The following is a 19,465-nucleotide window of genomic DNA, read 5'->3' as shown; positions in this document are numbered from 1 at the left end:
CCCTCTCTTGTTATCAAGACATTTATGAAGGTACAAAATATTTATTAAAGTGAAATACCAGGGAGCAGTAGTGGGAATGAAGTAATGCTGAGACCCATCATACTGAAATATAGTTCATTAAATTAAAAATACCTAGTATTTTAGATAATAACAACTATTATTTACTGAGCACTATTATACTATCTTTTATGTTCATGATCTAATTTACTCTGTGTGTTGAATATTATTATTATTATTCCCATTTTACAAAATGAAGAAACTAAAGGACGCAGAGGTAATTAAGTAACTTACCCTAGGTGAAATTACTTAACTTCTTTACTAAAGGAAGAGCTGGGATTTGAATCCAAGTTCCTAATAACTGTTGCCCCTTTTTTAGTAATAAAAATATAATTTTAAAAACAAACATGCAAGCCATATACTGGTTTATATGAAAAGAAGTTCCAGGCAAAGAAAATCATATATGAGCATTCTATGTTAAATTTTCATTTGATTTTTCAAATAGTTGTATAGAAAATTCTCTTGTTCTGATTTAGGGAGTTTATATTTCCATGTCGTATATATATATCTCAGTTGTCATAAATCTCAGATATTTTGTAAGGGGACATTAAAAAAACCTCATACTCACTATTTGTATCAGCTCTCTTGACAAAGAATGAAGGTTAATTCTGATGACTGCATAAATGAGCATGCTGTGATATTTTTTCTAAAGTACAAAAGTACATAGCTTTATCATACCTGTGAACCTCAGACTTACTAATTATCAGTAGTGATTTACTCACTGTTTGGCTTTATGCATGCATTTACTTATTGAAATGGGTATCAGGCTCTGCATTAGCCAAGATTAATTTCCCCCAATTTACTGCAAGCTTCCCCTTCCCGCCATCTCCTGGATCAATATGAGATTTAATCTGAGTTAAAGAATTTGTTCTATGAAAGTAATTGAGAGAAATTCAGACTATATAGGAGTAATAAAACATTTTAAACTGTGAAACACCTTTGATTATTTGGGGATGGGTTTTTCAGTTTGTAAATGTTCTCTCCACCCATCCTTATCTTTGAATCATATTACATCATAAAAATCATAGGAGTTATTTTTTCATTCATTCATCTGTTTATTCAATAAGCATAGTCATAGCTTACATTAATACAGTATTTTACAGTTTACAGAATGTTTCACAGAAATCTTAATTCAGCTCAACATTTACATTGGGAGACCTGCAGGAAAAATTGTTCATCATGTTATTGTTATTATAGTTTTTGTTTGTTCAGTATCTGCTATGCAGTAGGCAGTTAGCTAGATGCTTTAGTTAAGTCATCATTATCTCCATTTTAAAAATAAGAAAACTGTTCTTTAGGTCAAGCTTATTAAGATCATACGGCTGACAGGTGGTGAAACCAGATTTCTACTCCTGATTTGTCTAGCCAAAACCCCATCCTCTTTTCACTGTACGATGCTGCTATTATTTTTCAAAAGAGAAACATTAGATGACATGCCCAATCACAGAGCTAATAAATGACAGAACTTGAACTTATGATTCCTCAATTCGCATCTTGTGGCTCCTAGAATAAACATTTATTGAGTACTTACTATGTGCTAGGTGCTAGGGACACAGAGTCCGCTTTCTAGTCAGGGATACAGACATGTTAAGTGAATAATTTCAGAACAATGCACCAAGTGCTGTAATAGAAATATATACAGAGTTACTGTGAAACTAAAGATACTTCATTTTAAATGAGTACCCATCTACTTATTAAAAAGTATTTGGCATTTCAAGTGTTAATAAATATCCATTTTATTTGTCTTTCAGTACGAAGAACTGGAATACACCACTTATATTTGATCTCAAAGAAGGAACTGTTAGTTTAATTCTGCAGGCAGAAAGGTAATTTGTTTATCATGTTTCACTATTGAATTTGGGGTTAAAATATTTTAAACTTCAGGAAAGCACTCTTTAAAGCATGCCATTTACAGAATGGTACATTTGTCACTTGGAATCAATCTGTTTCTACTATTTATTTTAAAAGAAAAAAAAGTAAGAAAATAAGCTCTTAGATCAGTGGTTCTGAAACTTTTTGGTCTCAGAATTTCTTTACATTCTTAAAAAGTTATTGAGGGCTATATGTGGGTTATATATATTGACATTTACTATACTAGAAATTAAAATTGAGAGATTTAAAAGGTCTTAATTTATTTAAAAATGATGAGAATAAACTTATTACAAGTAAACATCAGAGTAATGATGAGAGAATGAGTGAAACAGGCCAATTACTATAACATGGTTTTGACCCCATTGTTCCTGTATTTTCTATTCTCTTCTGTTTTCGTTTTTAAATACTGGTTGAAACTCATTAATTTTATGAGCTACTACTAGGCTGTGTGATCTGAAGTTTGAAAAACAATATTCTCTACCAAGACTTTGTGTATACAGGACTAAGAAACTCTGGGTCAATTAACTGGAGTAAAGTAGGAGTAGCTATTACTCAGGAACCCACACTTTTCCATGGAAGTTATCAGTCTGTCAAGTACAGTGATACCCTACTGAATCAGAGATCAGAGTTAGATAACTACAACTCAATAAAACCAGGAATAAAGTATGAAAATATAATCAGCAATTACCTAAGATAGCTACCCATGAAATCTTTTCACTAAAACAATTTACTTTATTCCTCATCCCTTTACTCACCACCTAGGCAGCTATTAATAGTGTTATTATCAGGTTTTCTAGCCCATAGTCTTTTTTTTTAAAATAAATAAATTTATTTATTTATTTTTTTATGGCAGCGTTGGGTCTTCGTTGCTGCACGTGGGCTTTCTCTAGTTGTGGCGAGCGGGGGCTACTCTTCGTTGCGGTTCGTAGGCTTCTCATTGTGGTGGCTTCTCTTGTTGTGGAGCACGGGCTCTAGGTGCACAGGCTTCCATAGTTGTGGCACGTGGGCTTAGTTGTTCTGCGGCATGTGGGATCTTTCTGGACCAGGGCTCGAACCCGTGTCCCCTGCATAGGCAGGCGATTCTTAACCACTCTGCCACCAGGGAAGTCCCCCATAGTCTTTTATAAATAGCATACCAGAAGAGGAATACTGGTGAGTTGTTAGAGGCTGGCACAGCGACAGGAAGAAAAGTGACCGCCTGGCAAGGGAGCATGAGAAAACTGAAAGCAGAGAACCGTGTAGCTGAATAGCATAATTATTCTGATGCACCATCAGATTCTCGTGAGTATCAAAGCTATCAGTTACATAGTTACTGAAGAGTATGATCATCATATTGATGACCTTGAGTGATCAAGAAAATAATTGTGTCAAATTTTCTATCAGCTGTTTAATGAAGTTGAACCGGTGATTTATTTATTTATTTCTGAAATTCTTTTTACTTGAAACAGTTCCAAATAAATTTATTTCTTTATATATTATATATAAATGTATGTTGAATATGCTCTTAATTAGTAAAGGCATATGTTAATGGCATAAATGATTAAGTAATTAAAGAATATTTTATTTACTGCCCATTTCTGGTCTTATTTGTACATTTAGAAATGTTTACCCCTTGAAACAGTGTTTACTCACAAGGAAGTTAAAGCTTTAGTATCTTGTTTAGAAGAGAAAATGCTTTTAGTACTGAGACAAAGAAAGAATATATACTAATATGATGTGTCACTTGTCAACATTAGCAAATACTGTTTTCGTACACTAATGTGTAAGGGCCAAACCCTTCAATTAAATAAGCTACACACCAATACTCAAGTATTAATTTAATTCAAGTGTACATATTTGGTATTCATTATATACTGACTTTTTGTTTGTTTTGATGTTTATTTTCTATTTGTTTCCATAGCAAAAATAACAATTAGCGATTCTTGAATCAAGAAATAGTTCTGGGGAATCCCCTGGAGGTCCAGTGGTTAGGACTCGGTGCTTTCACCACCCAGGGCCCTGTTCAATCCCTGGTTGGGGAACTAAGATCCCACAAGCCACCTGGCATGGCCAAAAAAAAAAAAAAAAAAGTTCTGAATCAAGGATATTAAAGTCTTGAACATAAGATTTTAATAAGTAATAATGTGTTCAGCATTGAGGAAACAGGCTCTGCAATATAGCAGTAGTATGAGTGTAAATCAATACAACCTTTCAAGGGGCAGTTTAACAATATATGTTAAATTTTTAAAAGTATATGCCCTTTGATCGAATTATTGCATTTTTAGAAGTTATATTGTACTAAGGAAATAAGTAATGTAAACATAACAGAGATGTGCATATACTTTAGACATTCTTTAAAACAGTGAATAATTTGAAATAAAATAAATGTCCATCAGGAATGAGTTAATTAAGTAAAGTTAAGGTGTGTCCATACTTTGCCATAAGTTATCTCTATGGAAGTAGGAAGATTGCAGGAGGTCTTTTGCTTTCTCTGTATTGTTTGAATTATTTTTTGCAATGTTCATAAATTTTGAAAGAAAAAAATAGCAGCCATAAAATATTTACATTTTGACTTAATAAAAAATAAACTATACAGGGCCCTATGCCTTGAATAGAGCGGTCAACACAGCAAATGAACCAAAGTCCCTGATACAAAAAATGTGTTTTTAGATATGAACACATTTACTGATGGTTACCATATTGTTTTAAAGTCAAAACATCTTATTTTAATACATGCTGGCTCTGATGTTAATTTTTGAGTCATTTTCACTGTTTAGGACTTTAACCAGTATTTAATCTAATTTAGTACTGTAATTTAATTTTAATGATCCTTACCATAATCTTTAACTGTGAAATATGTATTAATACTGTTTCATGAAACAAATAGCATCTGGCATTAAAAAATCACTGAATTGTAAATTACACGATTTTTTTATTGCCATTGTATAGAGATGCTTCTTTAGGAAAGGAAATGAATTACAATTATAATATTAATGGGCCTTTTCATTTTTTCTTCTCCTACCTCCATCAAAAAACAAAAAACCTAGAAAACAAACCAAACAACCAATGTTGACTTTTCAGGTTGCTTTTATATTTCATTCTTTATATATTTATGTTTTACTATTGTTTTAATTGTAAGATTTAGATTTTTCCAAAGCATAAACTATTTTCTAATATAAAAATGGAATTATCGTAAACTCCTATTTGAAAATATATTTTTATTCTTTATTTTTTAGACATTTTCTTCTTGTAGATGGTGGTGGTATCTATTTATATTCTTATGAAGGGCGCTTCCTTTCCTCTCCAAAATTTCCTGGAATGAGAACAGATATTCTAAATGCACAGACGGTCTCTCTGAGTAATGATACCATAGCAATAAAAGACAAAGCTGATGAAAAAAGTAAGTGCATTTTTATAATTTTCCATGAAATTTGTTAACACTGTAAAATTTTCATCAATTAACTTTCATTTTCTCATCTATTATTATGTTAACTTTATATGAAAGAATTATGAGCTTCCTAATTTGTCCTAAGTATGAATCAATTAAAGAACTAAAGTTGTCATATTATTCCCACTTGATGGAACAAATAGATATTGTCACAGCATCAAAGCTTAGTGGTAAGGAATAAATCTTATATATTCAGTAGCTGTTGGTATAGAGTTTGAATTCAAGACTGTGAGTCCTAAAAATGTATGTTAATTTTTAAGTTTATTGATCTTTTAAACTATTTCCTTTTTCTTTATTTAGTAACATAGTAAATATTGTGCTTCATTGTACTATTTATTTTGCTGATATATATTCATATTTTTATGTTTACATATTTTTAAACTAATGAAGTAGAACAAAGTTATGAATAATTTTAAATTTTCATATAAAAATCTAGGCCACATTAGTGTTTATAAATAAATATGAATGTGTCAGGTGTTTTGGAATTCCATAGTAGAGTGAAACCATTTTTTTTAAGGCAATGCTGTATCAGAACATGTATCCAACAAATAGTATTGAGTGCTAACTGTATGCCAAGTACTTTTCTAGAAGTTGAGGATACAATAGTGCATAAGACACACAAATAATCAAACAAATATAGTCAGCTACTGATACGTGCTGTGAAGAAAATTAATGCAGGATGAGGGAATGGAGAATTCTAGAGGTGGGGGAGGGGAATGACCAAAGGACAAGCAGGTGCAAATGGGAATTGTTGGCACATAAAAGGAACTGCTAGGGGGCTTCCCTGGTGGCGCAGTGGTTAAGAATCCGCCTGCCAATGCAGGGGACACAGGTTCGAGCCCTGGTCCGGGAAGATCCCACATGCTGCGGAGCAACTAAGCCCGTGCGCCACAAATACTGAGCCTGCGTGCCACAACTACTGAAGCCCACGCGCCTAGAGTCTGTGCTCCACAACAAGAGAAGCCACTGCAATGAGAAGCCTGTGCACTGCAATGAAGAGTTACCCCTGCTCGCTGCAACTAGAGAAAGGCCTGCATGCTGCCACGAAGACCCAATGCAGCCAAAAATAAATAAATTAATTAAATAAATTAAAAAAAAAAAAAAAAAAAGGAACTGCTGGATGGCCATGGGACTTAGGTCAACACGAGCAAAGCAGAGAGTGGTAGGAGAAGACAGAGAGATAGATAAGTAGGAGCCAGATCATGTAAAGACTTGGCCATGGTAAAGATGTTGGCATGAGAGAGTGGAGGCAAGCATATTACCCTAGGGTTTTTCCTGGATGAATGAGATGAAAGATGGGGAACGAGGAAGTTTAGAGGAGGTCCACAAACCCAGGGAGTTCTATTTTGGTCATGGTAAGTTTAAATGCTTCTTAGACATCCAAGCAGGGTTGGAGAGGAAACAACAGGATAAAGTCCAGGGCTCAGGAGAGAGTTGGGGACGAGATATAAATGTGGGAGTCATTGGTGTGTAGATGGTGCCACGATACTACATGAAATCACCTAGGAAGTGAGTATAGACAGAGAAGAGGACCAGTGACTGAGCACATCAATATTTAGAGATGGGTAAAAGGAGGTAAGAGTGAGAGTGAGATATCCCTAAAGCTAGTGGGAAGGTAGTAAATAATTGTTATTCTCTGTTAATAAATATTGCTGAACAAACATTGTTCATTACTGTGACATGTTACAAAAAAAAAAATCTGACCTGATTGTTAATTTTGTTAGGTCATGCCATGGAAGACCTAATTCAGGAGCTAGAAAACTGTCCCACTTTTTAATTTTCAGTACTTTCAGATAGCATCACCTCTCATACTGGTAGGAAATATAATTCTCCTAAATAGAGCTATTCTCTTTCTTTATGCCTTAGGCTTTCTCTGAGAGAGGACATTTGGTAATTGTTTTGTTTTTAAAGGACTTCCTTTCTGGCTAAATGAGAGGGAAGAGAATGAAATGAAATACAATAGTATCTAGATAGTGGACAGATTCAAGATGGCTGTGTAATTGTTAATAATAATAATTTGGAAGTCAGATTTTTGTCTTCAGTAAACTTAAATTTGAAAATCCCAGTGATCACTATGAACTTTCTATACTTTTCTTATTCAACACCACATATTTTATTTTTATTTACTTATTTATTTTAAAAAATATTTATCTATTTATTTATTTATTTGGGTTGCACCAGCTCTTAGCTGTGGCAGGCGGGCTCCTTAGTTGCAGCTCCAGGGCTCCTTAGTTGTGGGTCGCCGGCTCCTTAGTTGTGGCATGCATGTGGGATCTAGTTTCCTGACGAGGGATCGAACCCAGGCCCCCTGCATTGGGAGCTCGGAGTCTTATCCACTGCGCCACCAGTGAAGTCCCAACACCACATATTTTAGATAGAAACTATAATAAAGTATGTATGTTTCCAACTGAATATACCTTATTCTGAATTTTTCTACAGCTAATTCACATCTGAAACGTATTTCATTATTCTTTAATCCTTTCATAATTCATAGAATTTTAGAACCAGAAAGAATTATGAACATTTTCAGAAATATAGATTTACGTGCAAATAAATTATGGTTTACTTACATAAACTTTGATTGTTGAACAAAATAGTCATGTAATTCCATCCTGCCATAAACAGAAAATTTAAAAAACTAAAATAAAGTTATTGTAGAACTGATACAAAATGAGAAGGAAAATATTTTCCTTATGTTTAAAGAAACTGGTATTTATTGAAGGCTAGGTAGAGGTATATGTTAACAATAGAAAGAACAATTGAAGTACCTGGAATCTTTAACCTGTAAAATTTTCTTTCAAGGGGACCATCCATATATGAAATTAGTGGTTCCTTCCTAACTCGGGAGTTCCTTTACAGGCAGGATTCTTTGTACCAAGCACAGTACTCTTATGATATAGTAGGTGCTCCATAAATACATGTTAAATGGATTTGACTACCCCTTCCAATGATTGATTAAGTAGTAGAGGTACTGCTTTTGACTTCCTTCTTCTCCCCATCCACCTTGCACAGATGCCCTATGATGTTAGTGTGGGTGATTTGAAACAAATGTCTGGGTATAGCGGGGGAGGAGAAGTCAGAGAGCAGTTACTTATGCTTAGAAGCAACTCTTTCAGCTTCCAGCTCCTTAGTTGTCCTTTCGGCCAGTTTCAGTTACATATGAAAATTAAAATACAGGTTCAGCCTCCCATAGATCAGGGCCACTTACAGTTGTGGAAATTAGATAAGTTCATCCATATACCTCCAGCTCTTTATAATATGTGCAGTCAACAAAAGGATGGAAGGCTTTTATTTTTTTAAAAAGTTAGTTTATATAGCTATGAAAATAACTGGGCTTAGTCACGCCCAAAGCATTTTTTAAAATGGAAGCAAAATTTTTCTAATTTTTGATTCTATACTTAATTAAAAATTCTGTGACTATTTTTCTTTTTCACTTCTTTCAGCAAAATTGGCGATTTTAGAACATAACTTATTATGAAGACATGATTTCCTCTGTGAATATAGCCAGTGACCTCAGACTTAACATCCTAAGGTTTACTAACAGCTATAAATCAATATACTAAAAGTGTGATCCTCTGGAATTTAAATATCATGTTATACATATATTAGCATTTTTATGATCTGTATAAATTGTCCAATTTTTTGCTGACTGCACGTGTCACTTCTGTCTTTTCAGTTTTGTAATTCTGTGTGTGTGTTCAGTCATATGAAATTACTCTATTTGGGATGAATCTTGAGCTGGAGTAGTTTGGGAATTACTTAAAGAGAATCACCAAAGCACTAACAGTCTTTTTAAAAGAGCAAAGAACAGCTGGCAATACGGCTGTCATTTATGAGACTAGGAGAAGCCTTTGGTGAAACAGAGAAAGGGACAGAGACAGTTTTTGTTCCTGGCTTCTTCAATACAATATCTACTGTAATTTTTACAACTTGGCCTACTCAGAACATCTAACATGGGGTTAGAAACAGAGAACTTTGAATTATCATTTTTTAGATAATGATGGATGTCATGAAAATAATCCAGGAAAGTATATAGCATGAAAAGGTGACCTAAAACAAAACCTAGGATAAAGGATCACCAAATGAGGAGGAACTAGCAAAAGAGAATTAGGGATGGCCCAAAATAGGAGAGAATCAGGAGAAAACAGTGTTTTTTGTAGCCCACGTAAGAGTTTCAAGAAAGAGGATGGTCAGGAGTATCCAGTGCTGCTGGGAGGTCAAGACTAGAAGTAGATTCTTGAAGACTGAAAATAGACTCTTTGATTTGGCAACATAGGGGTCATTGGTGATCCATGCAAGAGCCTTTGCATCAGTGTAGTGAGGTTGAACATCAAGTTGTAATAGGTCGGAGAGTGGCTACGTGATTGAACTCAATTTCCAGCTCCCCTCCCATTTCAGGGGGCTGAAAGTCCAAACTCTATAATCACGCGCTTCGTCTTTCAGGTGACCAGCCCCTATCCTGAAGCTATCTAGGGAATCACCAAGAGTCTCTCCGTTAGCATAACAAAGACACTCCTGTCACTCAGAAAATTTCAAGGGTTGATGAAGACCTGTGTCAGGAACCCAGGACAAAGACCACACAAATTATTTATTACTCATTAGTGTACCGACCACAGGGAATTGAAGAGCACGTAACACATTGCGTGGTAGTATAGTATGCACTCAACATATTTTTCCTTTGTAAAATGATTGTCTGGGTTGTTATGTTGGTCTAAATCAGAGTTATGAAAATTACAAACTACATCCAGATTTGGACTTGCCACTGTTGATCCTATGGTGCGGTGATGCCATACCATTAATAACAATTCTAATTAGGGAATGTATGTTTTAGAAAGACGTATTCAGTCCCACTGAGAAATATGACCTCATTGCTAAGTAGGAATGTGATGCTGTGCTGCTCTTCTGTGCTGATAGGTATGCTGTGGTCCAAAGAGCTAAATAATTTCTCATTAGGATTATGATAACGCCATAGAAATTTACTAATAAAAATTCTAATGTAATACATTAACTAATGCTTTACTTTTTTTCAAGTAATCTTCCTCTTTGAGGCATCAACTGGAAAACCACTGGGAGATGGGAAGCTTCTTTCTCATAAGGTAATGGATATTAGCTATTTTTAAGGTAAATAGCCGTTTACTTTTTTAAAAAAATTAATGTTTTCATTTTAAGGAGGAAAACATGGAAATTAGTTTTATATTTAAAACCAGTGTGTGTTCTATATAGAGTATTTTGCCTAAAATATCATAAAGACTAAACACGAGTAAATTCTGTAGTAGAAAGCTATATTTGCAAATTAACTGAATAAAAGAATCTGACATATGTTTTTTGTTCAGGCTCTTTACTGCTTTTCAATAAAATGCTCTATCTTGATTAAACTTTTAGCACCTGTAGTATCAGTAAATAAAAATGTGTTTATACTTCAAAACAGCTTGTAGTTTTCCCATTGACCTGTTCTTTTTTTTTTAATAAATTTATTTATTTATGTAGTTTTATTTTTGGCTGCATTGGATCTTCGTTGCTGCGCGTGGGCTGTCTCTAGTTGCAGCGAGCGGGGGCTATTCTTCATTTCGGTGCGCGGGCTTCTCACTGCGGTGGCTTCTCTTGTTGCGGAGCACCGCCTCTAGGCGCATGGGCTTCAGTAGTTGTGGCTCGTGGGCTCTAGAGCGCAGGCTCAGTAGTTGTGGCACACGGGTTTGGTTGCTCTGCGGAATGTGGGATCTTTCCGGACCAGGGCTCGAAACTGTGTCCCCTGCATTGGCAGGCGGAGTCTTAACCACTGTGCCACCAGGGAAGTCCCCACTGACCTGTTCTTTGCCAGCATTTTCTTTAGATTTTAAGACTGTAGTTAAACTGAAAAAAAACAAAAATCTATAGAAATACAAAAAGACCCTGAATTGTGAACTGTTTATTGGTTTCTGATTTTTAGCCTTAAAATAAACAAATGAGCACATTTTATTGAGTTATCCTTCTAATAAGTGATGTATTAGGGTTTAAAGATGCTTTTAACTTTATTGTTCAGTGCTACCAATGAAGTGTTACCCTATCTTTTATTTTCTTCTTTTTGTAATTATTAGTGTTAAAGTTAAATAACAAATATATTCAATGGTTCAGAAACAGAAAAGCATAAACAAGCATACAGTGAAAAAGTATTCCTGCTACACCTGTCAATACAGTTCCTTTCCACCAAATAAGTAACTATCACTATTAATCTCCTTATATCCTTCCAGAAATTTTTAGTGCATACACAGACAAAACTGATATATGTTCTTTTCTCCTTCTTTTACAAAAATATAACATATATATCTGCACTTTGCTGTTCTCACACAACACTCTGTTTTTGGAGATATTTTCATATCAATACATAAAGTGCTTTCCCAATCCTTTTTCTTCCCACCGTATAGTATAACATTTTATGGATGTATCAGAATTTGTTTAACTTGTGCCCAAGTGATGGACGCACATGGAAATGTGTTTCAGCTTACAGAATTTCAAAATATACATTATTTTATAGTGTTTTTTTTAAAAATTTTATTTATTTATTTATGGCTGTGTTGGGTCTTCGTTTCTGTGCGAGGGCTTTCTCTAGTTGCGGCAAGCGGGGACCACTCTTCATCGCGGTGCGCGGGCCTCTCACTATCGCAGCCTCTCTTGTTGCGCAGCACAGGCTCCAGACGCGCAGGCTCAGTGATTGTGGCTCACGGGCCCAGCTGCTCCGTGGCATGTGGGATCTTCCCAGACCAGGGCTCGATCCCGTGTCCCCTGCATTGGCAGTCAGATTCCCAACCACTGCGCCACCAGGGAAGCCACTATTTTATAGTGTTTTAACAGGCATCTTTCCCTTGTAAATTAAAAAAAAAAGTAACTATACTTTAGCTTTTGAATTATTAGTATATTAGCAGTTAAATTATTTAACAGGGACATTTTATCATTATAAGTAGGTAAGTGATATTTAATTGATCTTTAAATAAACAAATGTTCTTATAATTAAACAAAACAATCTAATGTCAAGCACTAAAACTAACCCAGAATTTTCTTTTTTTTTTTTTTTTTTAATTTTAGAATGAAATTTTGGAAATTGCTCTAGATCAAAAGGGACTTACCAATGATAGAAAAATTGCTTTCATTGATAAAAACAGAGATCTCTGTATCACTTCAGTGAAACGATTTGGGAAGGAAGAACAAATTATCAAACTTGGTAAAATAATTGTAATACATTTAATTTACTTTCAGCTTTCTTAGGTCTACTCTGTCGTATATTATACTAAATAGCTTACTTGCTTGAATGAATCTATGAATAATGCTTTGGTCTCATAACATTTCTTATGAAATGTTACTTCATAAGTATGTTCTTGTGAAATGCTACTTAATTCCATTTTAATAGCAAGTCTTTAGCTGCTACAGCTAACTTGGCACTGAAAGAAAGACATGCAGGTTAAAAATATAATGGTTCTGGGTAAAATATTCAAATTTATTTCCATAAATTTTTATGTGAATTTTTGTACGTTTTCACCATTATATGATCAGAAAATAGTCATACCTACGAGCAGTTAGTTAGGGTCTCGTACATCTGCTGATTTTAAAGGTGTATTTTTAATACTTATGTAATGGAACTAATAGTACATTAACATTCTTTTTAAAATAAGGAACAATGGTGCATACTCTGGCATGGAGTGATACATGCAACATCCTCTGTGGACTTCAAGATACTCGATTTACAGTGTGGTATTACCCCAATACGGTTTATGTGGACAGAGACATTTTGCCTAAAACATTATATGAAAGGGATGCAAGGTAACATTTTACTGCATAGGATTGTTTATTGTTGTAAATAAAACTAACAGAGTGTTGTGTTTCTGCCTCTAATTTAAGCCCTGCAAGATGTCTTTCACTTTACTTAGTCAACCAAATAAAATTGTTCAGCTAAAACTAGTTTAATGAGATTTAAGTGATGGAATCAAGTTGAAAGGGTCAGATAATACTATTTTATTTATTTATTCCTTAAATGAATATAATTTTTCCTTATATGGATATAATTTTCAGGTTTACTGTTGTTTAATGGTAACTCAGGTCGTTTTTTTCAGGGTGGTTTAGTTATTTTAATATAGGCACTCTTAAGATTTTTCTGTGATATATAACTTTGTGACAACCTTTACTCTTTCCCAGATTATCATTGACCTTGAGACTTTCAGGAATGTATGTCTCTCTAGAATTGAATTCTTAAATTAATATTAAATATAGAAAAAATGTATACTGAAAAGCTTTTAAAATTTTTTATATTCTTCAGAAAATCAAATGCATTTATATTCCTAAATTCTCTAAGAAATAGCAAGGAGATCTCTCACTCTTGACAAACTAGGTATACAAAGGCTTCTCAACTCCAAATCTTAGCTTAATTTTCAAATCTATTTTGAGTTCATTTTTAATATTCAAGCTCACAACGTTAGCAAAACCAGAGAGGTATCCTATAAAAAAAATTTTAACTAATGAAGAGAAGTTAGTCTCTTTAAAGTTTACCTCTTTTTATTAAGAGAAGATAATCTTGGAATCAGCTTAATTTTTAATGTTTATACTTTTAAAAGCTGAAGCTAAGTGCTTTAATCATTTGTGTGATTTACCTTAAGACTTAGAAAAAAATCACCTCAAATGCTTTTAGGCATAGTTCTCAAATATGTAATAATTTTTTGCCATGTTAAAATGTTTGTATATTTTGCTCTAAGTGTGTATAGCTAGTTAGATTCAAATATTTGTTTAATATACATACATTCTCCCTGGAGTTTACTTTTTTGGGAGTGTATTTTGGAGGTTGGAGATTTCATATGTATGTCAGGGGTCAACTCCCCAAATTTAATATATATGAAAAATTTTGCTCAGAATATAAATTGCACTTTTCCTTATTTCAACAGTGAATTTAGTAAAAATCCCCATATCGTGAGTTTTGTTGGAAATCAGGTAACTATAAGAAGAGCTGATGGCTCACTGATTCACATCAGCATATCACCATATCCTGCTATTCTCCACGAATACGTAAGCAGTTCAAAATGGGAAGACGCTGTAAGACTTTGTCGTTTTGTTAAGGTACTTTACATTTCAGATCCATAGTTGTGTATATATTGTATATTAGTTTATACAATATCTTTGTGCAAAATGAGAAATAGTAAGAGCTAAGGGCTGGAAAAATTGCAAATGGGATCATATCTTTTTTTTTAATAAGTGAAGACATGGGTGATACAGAGAGATAGGTGTTGTGTGATTTATTCTCTGAAGAAGCTATACTTTAAGTGAGTAGTTTCTTCTTACTGGTACACATAAAAACCTCTTATGGAACTTTTTTTTTAAAAGTCAGATTCCCAAGTTCTACCCCCCACAGAGATTCTAATTTATAAGATCCAGTGAGCCTGGGCTTTTTTTTTTTTTTTTTTTTTTTTCTTAAGAGGAACTTTATTAATTAATTAATTTATTTATTTTTGGCTGTGTTGGGTCTTCGTTTCTGCACGAGGGCTTTCTCTAGTTGCGGCAAGCGGGGGCCACTCTTCGTCGCGGTGCGCGGGCCTCTCACTATCGCGGCCTCTCTCGTTGCGGAGCACAGGCTCCAGACGTGCAGGCTCAGTAGTTGTGGCTCACGGGCCTAGTTGCTCCGCGGCATGTGGGATCTTCCCAGACCAGGGCTCGAACCCGTGTCCCCTGCATTGGCAGGCAGATTCTCAACCACTGCGCCACCAGGGAAGCCCCCGGGCATATTTTTAAGTTCCTCAGATGATTTGTACAGCTAAGGTTAAGAACCACTCACTACTTTAGATCAACATTTCCCAACCTGGTTGAATCAAGCATTTTCCAAGCATATTTGACCACAGAACTCTTTTGTTTTACATTGGTTAATTCCCTTAGACTACACTTTTGTGAAAAGAGTTTTAGATGCTTTTCCTTACAATGGGTTGTTGGCGGCAATCTGCTATAATAGCGTTGTCTGAGAAACTCACTGTTTCTCTGGTTCCCTGTAGTTGTACTCTTTGACATCTCATCAAAAAGACTGGAGGGCTTATAACCTTGAGTTATGGTAAAAGTATATTGTAAGTTCAAAATAAACCTTTGATAATTAGAAATGAACATTTTCAAAAAACTTTATTCAAAACTTTCTCTCTGTGTTATTAATATGTTTTAACAAAGTAGCCACAATGAAATTTCCACATCATTAACCTGTTAAATTATTGGTTTTTCAGTGCCATGCTCAGTGATTTTTTATTTTCCATTAAAATATAACTTTATTCTGTTTTAATTCACTGTTTATTTTAAGGCAGTTCAGCCCTGTAGTTGAAATAATTGTTCTCATTTTTCACTTTAGGAGCAAACCATGTGGGCTTGCCTAGCTGCTATGGCAGTAGCTAATCGAGATATGACTACTGCAGAAATAGCCTATGCAGCAATTGGTGAAGTAAATAATGTTTACTTACGTGTATATGTTTGTGTGTTTTTCTTACCATAATTTGTTACTATTCACTTCAAATATTTTTCTTTTTTTTAGATTGATAAGGTTCAATACATCAATTCTATAAAAAATCTTCCATCTAAAGAATCAAAAATGGCCCACATATTAATGTTTAGTGGGAACATACAGGAGGCTGAAATGGTACTTCTTCAGGCTGGCCTTGTTTATCAAGCGATTCAGATCAATATTAATCTCTACAACTGGGAAAGGTAATAAAAATGTTTTTCATCAATTCCAAAACCTGATTGATCTTAATGTATTCTTCTACCGACCACTTAGTAAATTACATCTTCCACTGTACTTAACAGTTTCCTAGTATCATAGAAGAATTTATTCACATTTATATTTGTGAGTAGTTTGCCATTAAAGATTTTTGCCTTCTCTGAATCATGACTGATTAGAAGTTGTCTGTGAAGAAGAAAAGAGAGTCTAGGATGTCTCCAGAATTTCTGATTTCAGTAACTGGATAGATGGTGGTAAGAATATTAGCAGATTTGGAAGAGATGTTGGATTTGAAATATTTGTGAAGAGATAAGTGGTAATAGTTGATTATTGGACCTGGAGCTCAAGAAAGATTTGAACTAGAGATGTCGATTTAGGAGTCATCAGCAAATGAATGGAAGCCAGAAGAATGGATGCAGTTGCCTGGGGAATGTGAAGAGTGAGAAGACATAAACATATTTATGGGATGGGTGAAAAAAAAGAGAAATCCGCTGAAAGATTGGGGTAAAGCAGTCAGACAGGCAGAGAGAGGAGCCAAGAAAGATTTGTGAAGCTAAGGAAGAAATACCAAAGGATTTGTAACGAGGAGTGGTCAGTAACCTTCCCCCGCTACCTTAGGCTTTGGGACAGATTGCTTTCTGAGACTGAGTGGCAGGCTGCTCTTCTCTATGACATATTAGGTTTCTCTACTCATTCTCTCAGGTATGTCTCTCTCAGTGAGCAAGGTTGTAGTGCTTATATGCACCTGAAGTTACTGTGTTACAAAGCTGGCATGTTGACTTTTCCAGGTTTGAAATGTCTTTCATCATCTTCGTCTCTCTCTGTGCTCAAAAATAACCCATAAATCTTTCAATTACTGACCCCTTACTTATAATCCCCTCGGATTAGAATTTTTATAGTCCTATCTCTATCTTCCCCTTGAATAGAAGTAACAAAATGGCTAAAAATGTATCAAAAGGTAGTTAATTTTGTTATGGACATACTATAGTCTCTTTATTTAATTTATACATTAATTATCTACACTCTTCATACAATTCAGCCATCCTGTTTCTATCCTTCATTTTCACAAATTTGTTGTCATTGTTTGGCTATACAAAGGATCATGAAAGATGTTTTAGGTTCTACAAATATGAATAGGCCATTGTCCTTATCCTCAATTTATTCATAATTCACAAATATTAAAGTAACTATTTTGGAAAGAGACAGTATGAATAATTTTTTAAAACTCTGTATTAAAGAACTAACAGAAAATTGTATATACCATTACTAAGCCATGAGTTCCATGAGAAATAGGGAAGAATGGTGTTCACAGCATATTTTCAACTGATACTTTTGAGAAAATGTTTATGTTGATAAATGTTAGGCATTACTATTTATATAGCACTCTGAACACCATACAGTATAACAGATATTTTAAAAATCATCCTTATATTAAAAAGCTTGCAACCTACTTAGGAATTCCATTTTATTGTCGTTAATAATAGTGAGGCTTCTATTTATTGAGTGCTTATCATGTGCCAAGAATTGTGTTAAACACTTTCCTTACATCATCTCATTTGGTCATCACAACATTATACAAATGAGGAAGTTGAGGGTTACTCATAATTAGGTGGCTGATCTAGGATTTGAACCTAAGTCTTCCAATATCAAAGAGGACCTGAAGGGCTTCCCTGGTGGCGCAGTGGTTGAGAATCTGCCTGCCAATGCAGGGGACACGGGTTCGAGCCCTGGTCTGGGAAGATCCCACATGCCGCGGAGCAACTAGGCCCGTGAGCCACAACTACTGAGCCTGCGCGTCTGGAGCCTGTGCTCCGCAACGAGAGAGGCCGCGATAGTGAGAGGCCCGCGCACCGCGATGAAGAGTGGCCCCCGCTTGCCGCAACTAGAGAAAGCCCTCGCACAGAGACGAAGACCCAACACAGCCAAAAATAAATAAATTAATTAATTAAATTAATTAAAAAAAAAAAAAGAAATCAAGGAGTTACAGTGTGAAATGTGGAAAATCCAGAATGAATAATTATCCTTAGAAAGCAAAAGGGGCGCCCAACTGCAGATGATAATAAACCTATTATTTAAAAAAAAAGAGGACCTGAATTTTCTGCTATTACCGCAATAAAATATATACTGCTGATACTACTACTTACATTGTTTTATAGGATTGATGTTTATCTCTTTTGTTATTTATCTTTGTAAATTTTTTCTTTTTTTTTTTTCAATTTTTATTTATTTATTTATTTATTTATTTGGCTGTGTTGGGTCTTCGTTTCTGTGCGAGGGCTTCCTCTAGCTGCGGCAAGCGGGGGCCACTCTTCATTGCGGTGCGCGGGCCTCTCACTATCGCGGCCTCTCTTGTTGCGGAGCGCAGGCTCCAGACGCGCAGGCTCAGTAGTTGTGGCTCACGGGCCTAGTTGTTCCGCGGCATGTGGGATCCTCCCAGACCAGGGCTCGAACCCGTGTCCCCTGCATTGGCAGGTGGATTCTCAACCACTGCGCCACCAGGGAAGCCCTATCTTTGTAAATTTTATGTCACCTTTCGCCTTTCAGATTATACATTTCTAGAAGGATAGAAACATTTTATCATTTTATATTATCTATATACATAGTAGGTACTTAATATTCATGCTCTTAATCTTTATGCAATACTCTTAATCATTTTGCCTTGCACTTCCTCTACAAACATTGGGTGTAGATACATGCAGTATATAAGTATCAGAGCAGGCCTGTGAAGCATTTGCCTCTGATGGCTTCTACTGATGGCCTATAATACAGCCCTCTGAACATTTCTCGTACCTCCTTGACCTAAGTGAAAATTACCTCTTTCCAGAGGACACTCCTTCCCTACCAGTCCTCTCAGATGGAGTCAGTTTATTCCCTCTGACTCCACATTCCTTAGGTCTGGGTGTGAGTGCAGTTGGTGTCCTTTTTGCCTCCCCCATCTTTACTTCTCTTGTAAAATCTCTGATCCTTTGAGACTTAGGTCATGTGACCATACTTATTCTCTGCTGCTAACTTCACATCTTCCCTACTATCCCTACATCCTGCTGTCTGTGCCGCCTCTTCCCCTCCTCCAGTTTTCAGCAAATGACTCTGCCTTAAGGTATTAGATCTCAGGGAGAGGGAAAGCAAGAGGGGCAAAGAGATATAATGGGGAAAGAGAACGAATGCTGGGTGCTCCTCCGTTCCTCCTATCTACCTGGCATCTCCTTTTCTTATGCTTTGCTTTTCTTACGTTTTTCATCTAAACTATAAACCAATGGGTTGGTCAAATGCTGGTAGACCTATATGCCTGCCTGGTAAGTCGATAAAGGTCAAGGAGCATTGTTCAAGGCTCCTGATTACTATTTACACACTTAAGACTCCCAAATATGCATCTCTCTTCTAGCCCTCTGTCCTGCCCATGTTTG

At 35.3% G+C, this 19,465-nt stretch overlaps 1 protein-coding gene across 3 annotated transcripts in view; it reads left to right on the top strand.

Annotated features, from left to right (window-relative positions):
• IFT80 (intraflagellar transport 80) overlaps positions 1-19,465 on the top strand; it is a 125,780-nt gene that overhangs the window by 82,059 nt on the left and 24,256 nt on the right. For 2 of the 3 annotated variants that reach the window (XM_068547384.1, XM_068547383.1), the window contains exons 11-18: positions 1,809-1,883; positions 5,145-5,308; positions 10,388-10,452; positions 12,416-12,551; positions 13,000-13,147; positions 14,260-14,431; positions 15,696-15,785; positions 15,876-16,048. In XM_068547384.1, the coding sequence (XP_068403485.1) occupies positions 1,809-1,883; positions 5,145-5,308; positions 10,388-10,452; positions 12,416-12,551; positions 13,000-13,147; positions 14,260-14,431; positions 15,696-15,785; positions 15,876-16,048 (1,023 nt within the window). Of the gene's footprint in view, positions 1-1,808; positions 1,884-5,144; positions 5,309-10,387; positions 10,453-12,415; positions 12,552-12,999; positions 13,148-14,259; positions 14,432-15,695; positions 15,786-15,875; positions 16,049-19,465 lie in introns of those variants that run through there. The other variant, XM_068547385.1, reaches the window with a different exon arrangement.

This window comes from Eschrichtius robustus, chromosome 6, assembly GCF_028021215.1.
Source record: "Eschrichtius robustus isolate mEscRob2 chromosome 6, mEscRob2.pri, whole genome shotgun sequence".
In the NCBI taxonomy this organism is placed as follows: domain Eukaryota; kingdom Metazoa; phylum Chordata; class Mammalia; order Artiodactyla; family Eschrichtiidae; genus Eschrichtius; species Eschrichtius robustus.
The sequence above is the reverse complement of the archived record's forward strand: the minus strand, read 5'-3'. Positions and strand labels throughout refer to the sequence as shown.